At 34.7% G+C, this 20820-nt stretch overlaps 1 protein-coding gene across 1 annotated transcript in view; it reads left to right on the forward strand.

The window, feature by feature from the left end:
• Positions 1-20820, forward strand: part of LOC143193850 (uncharacterized) — an 82422-nt gene that overhangs the window by 38984 nt on the left and 22618 nt on the right. The window contains exons 5-8 of the mRNA XM_076400258.1: positions 8285-8478; positions 11964-12134; positions 18364-18540; positions 18622-18830. Coding sequence (XP_076256373.1) covers positions 8285-8478; positions 11964-12134; positions 18364-18540; positions 18622-18830 — 751 coding nt within the window. The remainder of the gene's footprint in view (positions 1-8284; positions 8479-11963; positions 12135-18363; positions 18541-18621; positions 18831-20820) is intronic.

Consider the following 20820-nt stretch of genomic DNA (forward strand, 5'->3'; position numbering starts at 1 on the left):
TTTTATTAAAATTAAGATGTTTTTGTATGTCAAAGCCAAACTGAACTAAACCTCAGAGTTAATTCGGCAACATTGCAATATTTGGACATCACAAATATCCATAATGCATTACTAAAAAAACTTTGTATGGACTATAACTGTTTGGGTTCGGCACCGACTTCAAAGTGATCAGTTAGATTTTTAACACCAAAAAAAAAGTTTAAAAATTAAATATGTACATAATAGTCGTTGTAATAACTAAACAAAAATAAACAAAAGTACTTATTTAACCTATGTACTACACGTAATTTATGTTGTAGTATAAACACGCCATTTAGTTTAACATTTACCTATCTGTTTACAATATTATTTTAACTACTACTAACTGATCAGTTTGAAGTCGGCACCGAGCCTAAACAATACTAAAATAATATAATTTTGTTACATAAAATTAAATTACGAAGAAAACAAATATAAGTTGTTGCTCGGCACTGAATTCAAATTCTCCGGGATCTTCAATCATAAGATTCAATGTCTAAATTACGACTATATATATTTTTAATATAAACTGCGAAACTCAATTTTTGTTTTCAAAGTTCACCTGATGGTGATATCGTCTAGAGTCAATAAGTCAACTACTATTTTTATCAATCATTCGTAGCTTATGAAAGATGTATGAGAAAAGACTCGTGATATTAGCACTAGCATTTATTTTAATTTAGTAGTTAGGATCTTGAAAAGCAATTGTTACTTCTGTTTTCTAATTTGATGATTTATCTTGGTTTTTCTTATCATGCCTTATCATCTCTTTATCCGATTATGATGCATTTTGAAATATCTGATTGCAATACATCATGTAACTGTGAGCTTTTCTCCACTATTATTATTATAAATCGTTGACAGTACGACTTAAGTCATTTACAATAATTCGATATAGAACTTATCTTTACTGTTACAGCTCAATTGAAAAGTCCCCGGCCTACCTTAGCAAAGCACATTTTTTTGGAAAAATTAGTTTTTTTTATCCAGCATAATTCCCTTCAAGGGTGATACACTGATTATAGCGACCCTTCAACTTTTCGATACCATTTTTGTAGTACAATTTGTCCTTTGCTTCAAAATAGGCCTCAGTTTCGTTGATCACCTCTTCATTCGACGGACATTTCTTCCCAGCGAGCATTCTTTTTTAGATCAGAGAACAGGAAATAGTCGCTGGGGGCCAGATCTGGAGAATACGGTGGATGAGGAAGCAATTCGAAGCCCAATTCATGGATTTTTGCCACCGTTTTCACCGACTTGTGACACGGTGCATTTTCTTGGTAACTTGCGGCCGTTTTTCGGCGATTTCGTCATTCATACGGTCCAATAACGCTATGTAATAGTCACTGTTAATGGCACTTCTTTTTTCAAGGTTGTCAATAAAAATTATTCCATGCGCATCCCAAAATACAGACGCCATAGCCTTGCCTGCCGACTGTTGCGTTTTGCCACCCTTTGCACTCGGTTAACTGTCGATTAGACTTCGGAGTGAAATGATGGAGCTATGTTTCATCCTTTGTCACATATCGACGCAAAAACTCGTGTTTATGACGCTTGATCATTTTCAAACACTGCCCCGAATCATCAAGTCGTCGTTGTTTTTGGTCAAAAGTGAGCTCGCGCGGCACCCTCTTTACATAGAGCTTTCTCATACCCAAATATTCGTGAATGATATGATGTACACGTTCAGTTGATACCTTTAGAGTGTCTGCTATTTCATTCAGTTTCAATTTACGGTCATTCAGAATAATTTTGTGGATTTTTAAAATGTTTTCGTCGGTAACAAACTCTTTTGGGCGTCCACTGCGTGTTCGGTACTCATTTCACCACGTCTAAGCTTAGCATACCAATCCTTGACGGTCCTTGGTAGTGTCCGGAAACTGGGCTTCAAGCCAAGTTTTTGCTTCAACTGTATTAATTCCCTTCAAAAATCAATATTTTATCAACACGCGAAATTCCTTTCTATCCATTTTTTTCAATATAACAAAAGTTGCTTCACTCAAAATGATATAATTCGCAATCTAATGATCCGACAGCTGTCAAATTTATACACGCATCTTTTGAGCGTTAGGGCTAACTAAAAAACATATGGATTTAATTCTAGTAGCGCCATTTATGTGTCAAGCCGAGGACTTTTGACCTGTCATGTACAAAAAAAAACTTTGAATAGACTATACATCGTTCTTTCGAGATGAAATCTGTAAATTAACTGAAAGATGGGAAAAACTAACGGCTATCCCCGGAGAGTACTTTGAATACTGATATATGGGCCTAATACAATAATTTTTATGATATAACATCATTTTATATAGATCTTAACTAAACTTAACAGATCTTAACATTCTTCTAAAATAAAACTAATTATATATCTGATCGATTAATTAATATTAATTAATAACTGTATTTATGAGTATTTCACGTAATGCTATCGGTTACTTTGAATCCAACCTATTTTTTTTTATCGAAAACAACTATCATCAGATTGTGATCGATTTTTTTTTCGAAGAAATGAAAGTAACAAAGAACCACTTTCTGTGTCTACTGTTTTATTGAAAATGTAGTTCGTTGCAGGACTTTTTATTAGTAACTATCCTAATAGATTATCGGCCATTTGTTTTTCAACGCTTACACCATATGAATGAACGATGATGTTTTTGTCCGTTTTCATTGTGATTTTGGCCTACTACGTGTTCAACGGATCGGGATTACTATCGGAGGTTTTTCTAAAAATGGAATGTATCTCGGCGATTAAGATTAAACGTGAGTAACAAGAATTCGTTAAAAATATTTGAAATAGTTTAATATGCAACGATTCTCGTTTAATCGTGGGATAGATAAGAGCGTTCATTTTTTTCCCGACTGCTTGATCGCAATGTTTCATTGACATATTGTGTATGGTGTAAACATTTGTTCCTTTCTCTCCGGTTGACTTTGTTGTCTGTCACCGTCATCATATCAGTCTTATTTTTTTTTAAATGATAAATACAAATTAATGACGGGTAAGTTAGGATTGTAGTGTGACCGTCCACCATTTTATTATTATTTTAAATTTTATGTTTTTTTATCGCGTCTTATATTAAATATGCTTAGTGCAATGTTAAGTTACAAATTCAATTATTTTCATGGTTCTGATGTGTTTACATCAATACACAAGCATGACGAATGCCGGATAAATACGTCAGTATCTATTTCCCAAATTAAAATTAAATTATACTTTTTTATGTATTTTAAAGTCTCATTTTTATCAACGAGGGTTTATCTGGAACGGACCTACAGTTTAACGTGGGCTCCGAACCACGGCCCTCGGCATTAAGCCTACCTACTGGCGAGTGGTCCACATAGAAATCATCCCAGAAGACATCCGGTCTTACCCAGCCTGGTTACCGGCGTGACTGGGATGGTTATTCCTTGTCGGATTTTGTACTCTTGCCTAGGACAATCACAAATACTAAAGCAATCACAAACATAAATTTAAGACCATGCCCCAGCAGGATTCGAACTCGCGACTATTGCAACAGTAGGAAGACCATCCTGTCGGCACCAACCAAGCCGGCTTAAATTATCCTAAAACTAATAACACTTGTCCACTATACAAGTTCGTGCGGTTTGGTTCGCTTCAGTCTTCGAGATATGGAACGATATTTCACGATAAAAAATTGATACCAAAACGAAATGTCAATCAAAAATAAATATAAATCGGATCGGGAGCATAGTAGATCAGACTAAGAATCAAAGACAGCCGGCGGATCATTAATTTGTGAATTATAGCATTTTGAGTGAAGCAACTTTTGTGATTGTGAAAAAAATTAATTTTTTTCACAATCACAATTTTTTAAGCGATTTTTTGTGGACTGCATACAATGAACCCGCTCCAAAGCGTGGGAAAACGCAACAGTCGGCTGACAAGGTTACAGGGTCTGTATTTTGGGATGCGCATGGAATAATTTTCATTGACAACCTTGAAAAAGGAAGGACCATCAACAGCGACTATTACATAGCCTTATTTGACCGTTTGAAGGACGAAATCGCCGAAAAATGGTCGCATTTGAAGAAAAAGAAAGTGCTGCTTCACCAAGACAATGCACTGTGTCACAAGTGAGTGAAAACGATGGCAAAAATCCATGAATTGGGCTTCGAATTCCTTCCTCATCCACCGTATTCTCGAGATCTGCCCCCAGCGACTATTTCCTGGTCTCAGATCTCAAAGGAATGCTCGTTGGGAAAAAATGTTCTTCGAATGAAGAGGTGATCGGCGAAACTGAGGCCTATTTTGGAGGGTCGCCATAATCAGTGTGTCATCCTTGAATAGAATTATGTTGAATAAAAAAAACTAATTTTGCCAAAAAAAGGTGTGTTACTAGTACGCCGAGGACTTTTCAATTGACCTGTGATCTTACATGAAACTATTTTTATGAATAAAGTTGAATTTTTCTAAAAATGTATGTATTGAATAATAAAATAAAAACTGTAGCAAATCCATTGTTTTCTATACTAAATTTACTTTATATTGGAAATGGACATATAGCTCATTAAACCTCACAAGTTCGTGAAGGCTCACGCCTCTCCCTACGAAAAGTTGACCAAAAAGTTTTGGAGTCAGTTTATAGTCTAAAAGAAATGTTTGTTAGAAGATTATCTTCGAATTGGAAATGTAAAATCGGGTTATTATTGTTAACAAAATTACGCTTATATAGACATTTAAATAGCGTTTAATATTTGTCGCATGTAAGTATGAATTTACCTTATTCTTTATTTTTAAAGCAATATATCATAAATTACTAAAACTACTAGTACATCTTATGGACGGTTTTATCTGAAGCTTCCCAGCTGCTAGCAAGTTGCTGCTGCAAGTTGTTTTTGTATGTTATTTAGAGCTTCATTCAAATTCGCACGGAGGTTTAAGATTTGTAACGTCATAATAAATTCTTTATAATTAAATACCACAGCAAATAAGTTACCCAAGATTTCGCATAAATTGAATTATTGTAAATAAATTATATCCACTATAATCAATCTGATGTAACCTATTATATATGTATTTAAAAAAACTTATTATTGAAATTAAACTAAAAAAACTACTAAAGAAAGGGTACGGTTTCATTCAATATCTGAGGTGTTTTCAATCCCATATTAATATCGACCAACGACAAGCTTCCAGCGGTTTTGCGATACCATTACAATAATAACAGCAATCGTAACTGGGAAACCAATTCCCATGATTTTAACCGATATGTTTATATTAGATCTAGCAAAGAACAAACATACAGATTAACAAACACAACATTATCAGGTGTATGACGGTAATTTTTACGGATTTTGTTTTTCATATAAAACAAGATAGAAAAATGAACTTCCTGTCCTATGTTAAAGACGTCAAAGCGCGAGAAATATCGATATACGAGGGTTGCTATTTATATTCTGAATGCAATGAAATATATAAGAATGAATAGATAGTTTTTCGAAGCATTCTCCGTGATGATCAATGCAGTTTAGCGTTTTACTTTCTGATTGAGATACCTCCAAAATATCAAAGGCTTCTTCAGGCGTCGAAAAACATTTTCCCCTCTATATATTCTTGATATTCGCCAAAGTCATTTGGTGCTAAACCAGGAATGTATAAGATGTGTGAGAGCTTCCATTGTCATGACGAAGTATGATCCTTCGTTGTCGTTTCTTTTTTCGTATTTCACAAAGCACTTCTAGTAAATAAATGGTTGTATACCATCCAAAATTCACCGTTCTACGTTGCTCTAAGGATACGGTTACTGCATATCTAGTTATTCCGAAGAAACAGGTGATAATTTGTTTCTATTTTATCAGATGTGGCTCTCTTTGAAGACCCTTATAGCAGATTGTTATTTTTTTAGCTCATATGAACAGATTCAAGATTCGTCACTTGTTTATATGATATAGATAACGTTTAATGCACCATGGCTGTATTTCTGGACTATTTCTTTGTACCAAATAATACGAGCATCTTTTTGAGCTTTTATTGAATTATGCGAGATCCAGCTTCATCAAATCTGTTTCACAGCTATATGTTCATACAATGTCTTAATCATTAATCAATATCATTTCGCGCTCAGCATCAATGTGTTATGGTACTACATCTGATTTACGATGACTTTAACTTCATTATACCAACGTTTTAATTTTCATGGCCAAATTTCATGGTCTAAGTAAATCAATTGATGCACTCATATCTTGATAATCCACGTCAAAAGATTTAAAAAATATATCTGAATAAAGGTATAAATAACAACCTTCATAATGTTGTGTATTGAAGTAGTACTGTTTTTTTTTTATAGTCAACAACAGTTTGGGAGATCAATTTTTGAAAAAATATGTTGAATTTACATGCAACTTCCATTGCTTTCCACTGAAGTTTTCAAGATCAGTTTGGAACAATGTTCAGTTAAAAAAGTTGATTACTTTATCATGTACTATCACTATTTTTTATTATTATTATTTATTATGATTTATTATAGCAATCTGGTAAATAAACTCTAATAAGCTGTTTTACTACAGTTTTAAAATTACAAAGTACTTATTCTACAGTAGTTACTTTAGTTTTAACTTCCATGTCTCTGTTTTAATGTACACTGATGTAAAAAAAATGTAAAATTTATAACTTCATTGAATTATATCAAATGGTTTGAACTCTCTTTAATCTTCTGACCAAGCAATCATTATCTATAGGCTCAAGAACCTCAACATTAATGGAGCCCCTGTTCCTTAGTTCCTTATCGACAGTTTCTACCTTCAGGTCCTTCAGCACCATAGAGCAACCAACAATACCTCGCAGTACCTTGTTTTGTAATCTTTGTATAATATTTTCATTATGTTGGCTTATACAACCCCAGAGGTGAACACATTGGTTTCAAGACTTGTTGGGAGAGTAGAAACTACAAAAATACCCAATAACCAGTAAATTTTTTATACTTCAGCGTAAGTTTTTCACGTTTTTTTCTTAACTTCCTCCTGAGCTTAACATTAAAAGGGTCAAGCCAAAATATTTGAGTGTAGTTATATACGAGAGTATTTGTTGATTTATATATACTGGCTGTTAAAGATGTCGGAGAGATAAATGAGTAAAATTGTTAATTATGGTTTTATAGCTTTTTAGGGGTATCTTGGTCTCTCCAGCATATTATCGGTCAATATTTGATCATGTTTTGTGACCGCTACCTGGCCTCTCGGTTATTTTTAATGTGGGCTAAAAAACTTTTATAATTGACTATTGGCTAGAAGAGAAGATGATATGAGAAGAGTAGCTGTGACATACATTATATAGTGCCACTTTAAATAGTTCGAACCGAGGTGTTTTAGTCATCTTTCACTCTTTCACTGAATTCGTTAAACTCACAATTTGTAAGGTGAGGGTCGAGAAGTCTAGATAGAAATATCCATATGAAAAATCGCATTGGTTTACTTAAATTGTAATTAGTGCAAATAAAGCAAATAGTGTAAAGTGTTAATTCAATAAACTGCAACAATAATAAAATAAAATGGCTCCAACGGCAGTTCGCTACGAGAGCTATCGAATAAGTCTAACGACGAACAAAGAACTAGTTAGCTATAGTTGGTTCAAAGTTATTTTGTACATATGTCATTTAAATTTGTAACATCAAAACGTCGCGATGTTTGACATACAACGAAATTCTAATCTAAATAAAATAATTAAACAAAAATATTGTTATCAATTACACTTTATTTTAACATTATAGCACACCTAAAAACTACAGTTAATTGTACAGTCACAATAGTTTATAGGTTGGAGTTATGGCCTCTTATCACTATTGCTTTCAAGAATTTTGCATACATCTGACAACCGGACCACTTTGACAGGCTCATTCGTTTACGTGTTGGAACTAATCAGACAGCATTGGTCTCTTTTTAGCTAGAATAAAGTGAGAAAGAAAATATTGTCTGATTCTAAAACGAATTTACAAATTGCGGTAGGCAATACATTAAACATCTTCATGACGTATGTACAAAAAACCTTGAATAGGTTATAGTTAGTTTATCTATTAACACTGGCTTGTGCTCGATCTTTTTGTTGGTGAAATCAACATACACTGAACCATCAATATAAAGCACAAACAACCCATATTGAATAATAAAATGGCGGAGGGAGACGTAGTTTTACGTAGAGAAAAGAATACATAATGAAAGGCTTCGATTCGAAACCATTTTGACTGGTTCAACGTCGTTTCTTTTTTGTTTTTTCGTTTGACGCTAACGGGTTTTTGTTTTTTCTTTGCAGATCTGCCGCCCAAAGAGACCGATTCCGATGTACGAGCCATCGTGGAATCGGTCCTGAACCACATCCTGGACATGGCAGTGGACGTCATCGAGAGCCACCAGCTGCTATCGAAGGCGAAGATCGAGAAGCGAACGAGCGAACGCGGCGAGGCGGACGGCCAATGCGATCAAAAAGCCGAAGACTTCGAATATAAGGTATGCGGGGCATCCCCCGGACTGTTTAGTCTTTGATCGTTGACGAAGTCATCGTCGTTCTTTGTCTTTTCGTTAGTACGATCAGGAATCAATTCTTGTCATTTCCACTTTCGCTTTTAATATTAGGCGCTTGCATGTGTTATGATCATTTTCTACAACTTTTTCCAATCATCTTTCTGGCAACGTCTCTTACTCCCTGTTGTTGGTCTTTTTTGCGGCAGTACGTAGTTAAATTTGTTCAATTGACGTTAGTAGACATGCAGTACCAGTTCGATTTGGGTTTAGCAGCTCATTACACCCTAAGGATGCCGAAATAATGTCGATATCGATTTTTTTTTGCTCGATATATCGATATTTTTTCAAAAAAGTATCCATAATTGTTACTGTGAATATCGTATTTTCAGTTGCAAAGCAAATTATCGATATTAAAAAGCTAAAAAAATCTAAATATATCGATTTTTTTAGAGAATTATCGATATAATTCGCCAATATTTTTTAGCCGATATATCGATTTTTTCTGAACCGGTATTTTTCAATATTTTTTTCAAAAAATTATCGATAGTTGTGATTGAAAGTATCGAACTTTTAGTTACAAAGTACAATATCGATAGTAAAAATCTAAATAACCTAGATATTCAAAGGTTTTCAAAAAAAGTTTTTGTTGATATTTTGTTTTGCCCGACGTATCGTTATTCCTTCGACCGATATTGTTTTTTTAATATCAATAGTTGTAAATGAGAGTACCGAACTTAATCGATACTTTTAAAAAATATCGATGTTTTTCAATATTTTTTTTAACATGGATAGTTAGTTATTAGTGAGAGTATCGAACATTTTGGTGCAAAACAAAATATCCATGTGAAACCCCTAAAAAATTTAGACATATCGATATTTTTTCAATTAATAATTTTAAAAAATATTTTTTTTTGCCCGATATATCATCGTTTTTCGTGACGATATGTTTCAATATTTTGTTCAAAAAAGTTTCGATAGTTGTAAATGCGGGTATCCAACTTTTAGTTACAAAATAAAATATCGATATTTTTGCAGAAAAATATCGATATTAAAACTTAGGGTTTTCGAAGAAAAGTATCGAACTTTTGGTTTTGGATTCCCCCTGGTCATCAAATGAATTTTGCGAACTTTTGTTGTGATATTTCTATCTTTTTTTAATATCCATATATCAATATTTTTACCTTTTGCCATTTTCTCTTCTTTTGGGTCCTTCTCAATTCTTCTTTGGTTAGGTAGCGAGGAAGCATTGGTAACTAATCGACGAATCGATAAACTTTATTTTGGATGCGTTTGACTAGTCGGTTTGATGTTTTACTGCTCCAAAAGGCTTTAAATTAATTGGTAATTCGATCTCTTTGATCTCAAGACCGGTAATTGGCGCTGTTTTCTGACTAAGGAGTACAATTTTTTGATTTTGAGTCTGATCTTCCTCTGCATCCGATTTTTATTCATTTATGAATTATGTAATTCGATCTCGAAAAAGCAATCAAAACCAGGATTGATTATAGATGGCTCTCATGGACTAATCCATGTCTTTTTTCACTTGAAATTGCCATAGTAAGTATACTTTTCATCTAACAAGCAGTGAAGCTGTGATGTTCGAATTTGACTTCCTTTTGTATCTTTCTCATCACATGTGAATGTCCAGAAACACTTGGCAGTCATTAACTGTTAAGCTGCCTGCAGTTCTTTGAATGTCTGAGCTGAGTTTTCGTCCAATAAATCTTGCAATTGACTGTGTTCAAACATTTTTGGTCCCCCGTGCCTTTCACATTAAAATCACCACTTGAAATCGTTGCAACTAAAACGAGTAATTAGGATGACGCAGTATCGCCATAAGTTTATAAAAGTCTTTTATGGACTTAGGCATCAGATTTCTTCAAATCAAACAACCAAAATAATGAATATCTAAAATACAATTTTGAGAGTTCCAATAATTTTGATGCATAATGAATAAGTCCATAATAGTAATGGAGAACTACTTATTTGATGTAGAGAACTATCAATATGATCGAATTTAACAGTTGTTTACAGTTAGAATTCGAATTTTTACTAATAATATTCGCTGATTAAAATACATGCAAGCACCTAATAGGTTCACAAACCTATTAATTTTCTATGTCCATTATGTATGAATAATTGTAGTCGTAGTTTAGCCCTTTTTTAAATTAATTTTGATTGATTTTTCACTTTAATAGATGATAAAATCAAAATTTCTTTATTTTTAAGTACAATTTCCTTCAATCGGTCTGTTCCTAATGAGAATCTTTTTGAGTCATGTTTTTTGGGGTGTGAAAAGTGCCAGAGGTCAGACGGAGCTAAACTTGGCAAATAAACTGGATGCCAAAGCAAATGATTCTTTAAATCACCGATTTTAGGAATAGGTTTTTGAGCTATATAAATAGGTACGTTATTGTGATTGAAAATGATTTTTTCTTTTCTCAAGCAAGCTTTTTTCCGTAAACTTTTTCATCCACTTCACCCAAAGGTTCTTGCTCGATTTCTGAGATTTGCGCATCTTCTTAGCTTTTTGTTTTCGTGATGGTACATGCAAGTCTCATCTGGTAATGAAAAGAGTCTTATCTAAAATGTGAACACAGTTTCAGTCAATGACATTTGCAGCCAATTCGAACGACAATACCTTCCTCTGAGACCACCTTTTTATTCGAAGCAAATGTTTTCCAGTGTTTATCATACATGGACTCTTAATTCGTCCATAACTTCTTTATGTGTCTGAGGCGGGTTTTTGTTTAATAGATCTTGTGTAGCTATCCCTAACATTCCGTTACTACTTTTAAACCATTGATGTTATAAACAACCTACAAGCCTGTCATCATCATCATCATCATCATCAATCCATGACCGATGCTCGAAGAGAGTGCCTACTCTGCAACTGTTCTAGTCTCGGACAATGTTCGTCTCCTATTTTTCAAATTGCTTTCTATAATCTTTATTCACGTCTTTTTCGTAACTGTCCTCTACCCAAAAGGTCAATTTCGCCACAGAAGTCTTGACTGTAATATTTCCTCTTTTCCACACGCACCATATTAGAGAAACAAAAGCGCCGACAGCTTGACCGATTAAGGATATATTAAGCAACACATATCTTTAAAATAAAGAGACAATTAACAAAGATTGTTGGTGCGACCGACAGATGGCACCGGTAAGATCTGATTCCTGGTCGTAATATATTTTCTCTTATGTTGTTATTATTGTTTCCTTTTTAATTATTTTTAATAAATTAATTTATTTGTTATTTGATATTTTTTAATGGTCAGTTCTCCGTTGCGACTATTCACGTTTTTCTTCATTGCCTGCTCTCTATGTGTCGTTTTTACGTTTCCGAATGAGATCTTCTCATTGTTATTTGATGTTTATTGCTGTGGCGTTCTCAATATCTTGATGTTGACTGTGCTAGGAGCTCTGGTGTGCGCGGAAACGCCCATCGGTAATCGTTGTCTTTGTTATAGTCGAGGATACGTTGCAATACCGGCGACATACTGTCACATTTGTTCCCCACAAGGCCGTCCAAGGCTCCGTCGAGCGATACGTTGATCGACGCCAAAAATTTCGTCGAAGACTATGAGGAGTATCACGATTCTTGCAGTGAAATGCCAGATTCGGAAGTGGCGGTCAGCCAGGTAAACTATGAGACTTCTGGTGGGCGTTTGGAATTAATTCGAAACGTCTTATAAAAGATGGCGTTGGAATACAGCGTTCGGTTGTTATACCAGATGTGTCGGCAGTTTCCTTGCAGTTTTCATAACAGATTTAATGTTATGATTTGATACATCAGTCATCATCATTTGATTTGTCAGTCTGTTACGTTCTGGCAACTTAACAGCGTTGTAGATTTATTCGTGTATTTGCGACACGCATTTTCTTGTTTTATCAAAAGAAAAAAGCCGCGGAAAGTCTTTGTTTGCTGGTAGAGACTTACTTAGTGAGCATCCTCAAACCATGAGAACATGTGAAACGTGATTTCGTCTACTTAATTATGCTGATTTCAACGTTCAAGACAAAAAACGTTCTTGTGGGTCCTGGAATACGCTTGATGATGTAGAATTGCAGGATTTATTGGATGAATATCCAACATAAACTCAAAAACAATTGGCAGAAAAGTTGAATGTGAGCTAAGCCCCAATTTTTGTAAGCAAAGTATTGTCGAAAGTCATAGTATTTCAATCATGAAGATTTGGAGGAATCGCTGAAAGGGCCCATGTAATAACTGTGAGAAAGGCTTGAGAATAGCACTGGGAATGATAAACAAAAAAGGAAGTTAATTTTTTTACGAAATCCAGGGACCTCCTGAGACATTTTTAGAGACGTTTTTTCAGTATGTCGCTTGCTACTTCAGCGAAGAAAAAGAAAAGCATGTTTACATTGAATTATCACCGATAATCAACCTAGATCTTTAAGCGTAGGATCTGGTAGGTTAAGCCAGATGAACCATCAACATTAGTTACCAAGCGAAATAACCGTGGAGCTATGATGTGTATGTTTAGTAGGATCAAAAGGGTATAATTCACTCTATAAACACCAAATAAAACCATAACTGGAGATCGCTATAGCCAACTATTTGATGGGCTTGATCCATACATTGAAGGAAAAACGGCCCAAATACCCCGAAAAAACCATATAAAACGCTCAATGCTGGACCACAAGTCTTAAAACTGCCACTTTGAACGAAAAGCTCAACCCACTTCCCATATTATCCAGATCTTGCTCTGTCCGAGTACCACTGGTCAATCATTGCAACGACGGGTAGATTCATGGATTTGGATTTGAACACGAGAATTTCTTTATATATTTATTCAGATATATACTATGTTTTTTTAAAAGGAATTATTTTTATACAAAAACGCTACGAATTAATTCCAACGTCTAATATTTAGTATCACCACTAACGAAAACTGCTTTGATTTAATGTGACGCTATCCCGTTTATGTCGTAAAAGTCTACCCAGTTTTTATTACCTTGGTTGTGGTTGGGATTACCTATAATTGTATCTTTCTGTGTAGTTTATTTCAATTTTTTTCGCTTGTATATTAGGTACAATCCAATTGTATATAGTCCACAGGTACAAAAAATGTGTAATATATTTGTAGTCTAATGGTGATTTGTCGTCATATATTACCTCATAAAGTCTCTTCCTGATCTTATAGGCATTTGAATTCTCCCAAAAATGACTTACGTTTATGTAATTTACTTATCGCCATTGGATTTATTGAGTACCAATCAAGGCGGGCATCTCGTTTTAGATGTTTTCAGGTTTTTTGGATTGCTGCGCGAACAAATAATTTTCTTATTTTACTGCACCACTATGATCTTCATGACAGTTGTCGGTGAGTGAATGGGGGACATGAGTTAACTCGTTATACACACAGTGAATTGCATTGTAACGAACAAGGTGGTTGTGACAGGTCAATTGAAAAGTCCCCGGCCTACCATAGTAAAACACATTTTTTGGCAAAATAATTTTTTTTATTCAACTTCAAATTCCCTTCAAAGGTGATACACTGACTATAGAGACCCTCCAACTTTTCGATACCATTTTTGTAGTACGATTTGTCCTTTGCTTCAAAATAGGCCTCAGTTTCGGCGATCACGTCTTCACTCGACGAAAATTTCTTCCCAGCGAGCATTCTTTTAATGAGTCTTTTTTCTACGATTTCGTCCTTCAAACGGTCCAATAACGCTATCTAGTAGTCTCTGTTGATGGTCCTTCCTTTTTCAAGGTAGTCAATGAAAATTATTCCATGCACATCCCAAAATACAGACGCCATAACATTGCCAGCCGACTGTTACGTTTTCCCACGCTTTGGAGCGGGTTCATCGTGTGCAGTCCACTCGGATGATTGTCGATTGGACTTCGGAGTGAAATGATGGAGCCATGTTTCATCCATTGTCATATATCGACGCAAAAACTCGGGTTTATTACGCTTGATCATCTTCAAACACTGCTCCGAATCATCAACCCGTCGTTGTTTTGGTCAAAAGTGGGCTCGCGCGGCACCCACTTTACACAGAGCTTTATCATACCCAAATATTCGTGAATGATATGATGTACACATTCAGTTGATATATTTTAGTTCAGTTTATCTTTATCTTTTGGGCGTCCACTGCGTTCACCGTCTTCGGTGCTCATTTCACCACGCCTAAACTTAACAATCCTTGATGGTTCATTTCTCTGGGGCACTGTGCGGAAACTCGGCATCAAGCCAAGTTTTTGCTTCAACTGTATTTTTTCCCTTCAAAAAGCAATATTTTATCAACACGCGAAATTCCTTTTTATCCATTTTTTTTTCGCAATAACAAAAGTTGCTTCACTCAAAATGCTATAATTCACAAACTAATGATCCGACAGCTGTCAAATTTATACGCGCATCTTTTGAGGGTTAAAGCTAACTAAAAAACATATGGATTTAATTCTAGTAGCGCCATCTATTTGTCAGGCCGGGGATTTTTCAATTGACCTGTTATAGCCCAAAGTTACAAATACTTTTGTTTTAATGATCCTGCAACAAAAGTAATAAATCATCACCAGAAAATTATCGGGAATTAGTTCCATTTTTTGAAACATCTATCAACGTTTTTAGGCGTATAAATATGATTCCACTCTGTTTTCGAGTAATCAACAGGTGTTTGTTTACCTAAATTGACACCAGGATATTTGTCCATCTTTCAGGGTATATTCGAAACCCATCTCTGTTGAAATTGGAATCCTTTTTTGAAATAAGTTGTATTTTCCTTCGAAATTTCGATATTTTTAAAACCGTTCTTCGGATAAAAGTGGATAAAGATTAATCTGAAGACGCAGTGTCTGGTGGATATGACTGATATCACTTCCCATTTTTCATGCTGTATTTGGTTCTAAAAAAGTTGAGCGATATGTAATATAGCCTTGTCATTGTTGCAAATTTAACTTCACAATGTTCACCAATACGTTCTTCAGGTGGTTTCGTCTAATTTCACCAAATATAGACCTGCTTCACCTAGCTATTATCAATAGTTTTTTTGTTTAGGATTCTCATAAAATAATATATAATTTTGTACGCTTCCTATGTCCTTCAAATAATTTTCGCAGTTAATTTTTCAAACTATCAAACTATTAGGTGGTTGCATGTATTCTGGTCATTTTTTCTATTCATTTTCCATCATTTTCTACGACTTTTTTCCATCTTTCAAGCAACATGGCGTTTCGAAAAAACGATCTTGGTTTGGCGGCGATCTCTTCTTTCTTTCTTTGGTAAGCAATGAAATTGCGATGGTGAAATGGTTTGAAGTGGCAATTTCAATCATTTCATGTGATAGTCATGTTTCCCATTGCAAGTAAATGTCTGAAAACAGTTTATTAATCAACTGTTAAGCCATCTGAATCTTCGAATTTGTTTAGCCCTCCAATCGTTGCGATGTGACGAAGCACCATTACCATTTTCATTAGTTGCAGCAGCAGATTTATTCAAATCAAACAACGAAAGTAATCAATGTCGAAAATATAATTGTGAGCATTCCGCATCTTTATTATTTTAGTTCAAAAATTTAGTTCGAATTATTCATTACCAGTTGTATTTGTTGACGCCTATCAAATCTATTAATTTTTATCCGTTGATGCAAATCAAGCGGAAACATTAATGATGCTTATTACTAAAGATGCGGAATCATATTTGTTCGCTTAATGTGATTGATTGTGCCTGATTGTTTTTTAGTCACCAGCTATTCTGCTATTCTGCTTTAACCATTTTGGACGAAATGGTGAACGTATTGTTGTCGACTCCTAGTACTATCATCATGAATTTTTCGCAACTTTTGTCCATAATTTATCATTTTTTCATTAAGAATTGACCATATTTTGTGTGTTATTTTTTTTTGTTAGTTTCTTTTGTTTATTTCACTTATCCACGCTATATTAAAAATAATCATAGTTTGATCATTTGACAATTAACCTGTAAATTTGATACATTAGGTCCTATCAAGCTTAATCTAAAAGTTACGATGAAAATGTCCGGAACATTTCAATTTAGGGGCCTCATTTTTTTTTTGATTACAGTAGTAAATTTTGTTTGTAACATGTAGGGCAAAAGTCCCGCTACCATTTTGCCTATAACTTTGCTCGAAGAAAAGATAAGTAAGTTTGGTTTTCATAAAAAGTTTATTTGGGCTTTGCATTTTTTTTCGTTATGATTGAAAAATTATATCGGCAACTTTCGGCTCTTTTTAAGTCATTTTTCATGACATCCTGCAACATCTGAGCCTGAATTTCTTCAATCTCTTAACGAATTGTCTTTAAGATGTGGAATCGTTTGGGTCTTATTCACATAAACTTTTGATTTTAAAAAACCCCATAAGAAAAGGTCTGGTGCTCTTAAATCCGAAGATCTGGCTGATCATGCTAAATCGCCACTTCGCGAAATTAATGTTCCTGGAACAACGTCATTCAATAATTGAATTGTTTAGTGAGCTGTGTGTGCTGTGACCCCGTCTTGCTGAAACCATATGTCCTCTAGTCCTTGCTCTTCCATTTCAGTAACTGCAACACCTTGGTCATTTCCAGAAAAATAGGGACCAATGATGTTTCATGAATTAATTGCGGCTTCGGTGTTCCCCGAAATCGACTGTTCTGTTTATTAATGTGGCCACTGAGAAGAAAATAGGCTTCATCGCTCATTATCAATTTAGATGAAAAATCTTCAAATTTTTTCAGACATTATTTCTGCTCGTTCTTGTGGCGTAAATATATCCCTAATAAAATGTGGACGTCTATACAACACAATGGTTGGCACAAGATGGCGCGCAATCAAAACAGAAGCGGGACTTTTGCCCCACCGTATATTAGATGCTTGCATGTACTTTGGTCATTACTTCACTTCATTAAAAAGATTATTGAGAAAAATTGGTAAAACTTATATACTAACTGGAATATTTTACCATCATGTTCTACAACTGTTTCCCATCTTTTTGGCAGCGTCAAACCATCGAGTACATTTTCGCACTTCTTCAGCTGTTTGACCATTTGCGATTTGAACAAGTGGTAGTCAAAAGGCACTACGCCGGATAAATACGTTGGGTGCAGCAGAACTTCCCGTTCGAACAGTGTATCCTTTACACCGGCATTAACAGTTTTATTATATTATAACATCATATGCGCAACAAGACTCTTCTTCTTCTTTTGAACTGGCAAGCAATGAATGTTTCAGTCAATTCATGTTTTAGGCTTTTAGACCTTTCGTATCGTATCTAAACGCCTGGGAACAGTTTATTCGTTAACTACTAAGCTGTGTGAAAGTTCTTTAATAGGTTCAGATGGGTTTTTGGTCAATAAGTCTTGCAATTGTACTGTATATAACATGTCCAGTAACATCCTCCAGGCCTTTCTTTGTCATTGACATGAATATCTCCATATTTATACCGTCAAAATCAATACCTACTATAGATATATATTACGAAACAGCATCACCATAAGTTTCTAAAAGTATTTGATGGGTTTCGGCAGCAGATTTTTCCAATTAAACATGCCGAAAGTACTATTTTGACTTCCACGAGCTTCTGTATACACTGAATAATTCGATAGTAGCAAATGTAAAACTGTTATTTTATGTAGGGAAATATCAAAGCCATTAAATTTAACCTCACCACTTGAAACTTCACCCCTCTGATCTAAGTACATGCAAGAACCTAATAACCATAACCCCGGGATTGTCTATAATTCGGTACCCCCCAAACTCCGTCGTACCATTAGCGTGGATATCATCCCTATCAACTAACAAAAGACATTCGTAGTGCACGTAATATCACGGGAGGTTTCGCTAGGCCGGACTGTTTGTTTACCCGGCATTGTTGACACTGCTAATGGACAAGTTGTTTTCGTAGATTATAAACGACTTAAGCGAAAACTTGGATAAGGCGATAACGGAGAGCCAGCGGCAGAAGAAGCGCAAGGAGAAGTCGGTGAAACACGGCGGTGTCACCAGTCTGATACCGATCGAGACTGATTCGAACGCGGAAGAAGACACGGACGTGCAACAGGACAACATGCGGCTCCTGGAGGTATGAAGGAGGCGTCGCGGCGACGGCGGCCGCGGCGGTCGGTCATCTTCCGGCTTGTTCACCACGTTTGAACTGTCGTAGATCGGGGCGATGTACAACATACCGAAGAACCTGTTCCAAAACACGGAGATGACCGAGATCACAGAGCAGACCATCGACAGGCACGACCAGAATGCGGACAGCAACTTGGAGGTGGAGCAGCCGATGGTGGTCAATCTCAAGGAGCGGGAGGGGAAGGTGGACGACGACGACGACGTGTACAGGCCCATCGCTGTTAGTCCGGATGGAAGGTCAGTGGTACTAGAATAGAAGAAAAATTTCGATATCGATATATCGATTTTTTAACGTCGATATCGATATATCGAACTTTTTTCAAAATATATAATAAGCTATCTATATTTATTGACCAATATTCTTCCATATTTTTTCGAAAAATAAAAAGAAAATTAAAACGTATTTATAACAAAATTTTAATATTAAGTACCAAGAAATATAAAGTCTGAGTTTCGGTACTTAACACTTTTTAATTTTTGTTTTAAATTGTTATATCAATATCAAAACTCGTCTAACCAACAGACGATAAATAATACAAATTTAAATAGTCGAAAATGAAATAATTATCAAAATATAAAAACGCAATGAAAAATTACAACTTTATTGTGCCTAATTGTTACAAGGTTTATAGGCTGTCCTTTTCTCGATATATCATTAAAACATTCAGCTTTCTAGTAACGATAGTGAAACATGGTTGCTTAATAACTCTTTCTTGAATTTTTACTATATCAAGTAAGGAAAATCCCATCTTACTTACTAAACACAATTCAACAGAAGATGGGACGGAAAGTGTATATTTAAATTTAATTGTTTGAACGACTATGACACTCAAAGAATCACGAACATCTAAAAAGTTAATGTTAATATTGTATTTTTATTTGAATACTTTATTATTTAATTCCTGTCGACATATCATTGAAATACTATTATGTGACAGTTATTATTGGCTATATCCAGTAAAGATATAAACTATCCACAACAAAGTAGAGACGCACACTGCATTTTTGAAGATGCAGTGGAATCTGGTTAACTTGCTACCAAAGATATTTTCGTCGAATGAAAAAAAAAATTTGCCAAAAAAATGTGTTTTACTATGGTAGGCCAGGGACTTTTCAATTGACCTGTTAGAGTCTATCGTCCACGAATACCTTCAATATCGCAAAATAACGGCGCGATGGTTTTCTAAACTGTTGAACTTCGAGCAAAAATTTACGCGGTTGAAAGCGGAGGGGGTGTTTTTTTTGCGCGCCGTCCTATTAGATTCTTCAATACCAACAGCCTCCGTATTGTCCTTTCCGAAATCTTTATACCTTCGTCGTTTATTAACGTAGTCAAATGAACAGCGCTCTTTTTACGATTTTTCAGATGTTTCTGATTTTTCATTCAGTACGAGGTGTGGTGATTCTTTTTCTGCCGCGTATTATAGAATGCATTGCTTACCTTTTGATTATTTTAGACACAAAATTCGGTTAAAAGTAATGAAATTGTAATATCAAGACAATACAACAATAGTGCAAAGCGCACGTTTTAACGGATAATGACTGAATGAGAAGAAACTTCACAAAATTGACAAATGACGCGCGTACCTATTTAAGATGACATGACAAGACGCGGCAGAAAAAGAATCTTAATAATTTGGCCACTCTAACAATAAGACGAAATTTGTCATTAACAATTACAATCACAATATTATGAAATGTTCACATTGGTATTATTTGACAATACAATGAGTATTTCCTGTTTATCTTTTATTTTCTATATGAGATTTGGGAAAAATATTTATTTGGCACAAAAATATTATGTATAACTTAGCTCTTTTTTTTCTTGTGAAAATTAATATTTTATATTTCTAAAATCAGTACGTTTTGTTATCATTCTTACGACAATTGTTTTAACAGCTTTCACACTATTAAAGTGTCCTTAATATCAAACTTAATATTTTTTAAGCATTTAAACTAATTTCTGAATGTTGGTTTCGACAGAGCAGTAGTATTATTGTATTATTATGTGTTAAATGCTATATTGTTGTTATGGCACGAAATTAGACATATTTAGGAAAAATGCTACCACATTTTCACTTACCAGATTGTAACGTTAATTTATCACAATCTCAAAATATAAAAGACAACCACCAAAAAACATTCGAACATAAAAATTTGAAGTTAGCGAAAAACCGGCAAAAACAATAATTACTCCCAAAGTAATAATTAGTAAATTGCTTTTTTG

This window comes from Rhynchophorus ferrugineus, unplaced genomic scaffold (genome assembly GCF_030347505.1).
Source record: "Rhynchophorus ferrugineus isolate W39M unplaced genomic scaffold, kcgeb_rfMv2 rfM3, whole genome shotgun sequence".
Taxonomy (NCBI): domain Eukaryota; kingdom Metazoa; phylum Arthropoda; class Insecta; order Coleoptera; family Curculionidae; genus Rhynchophorus; species Rhynchophorus ferrugineus.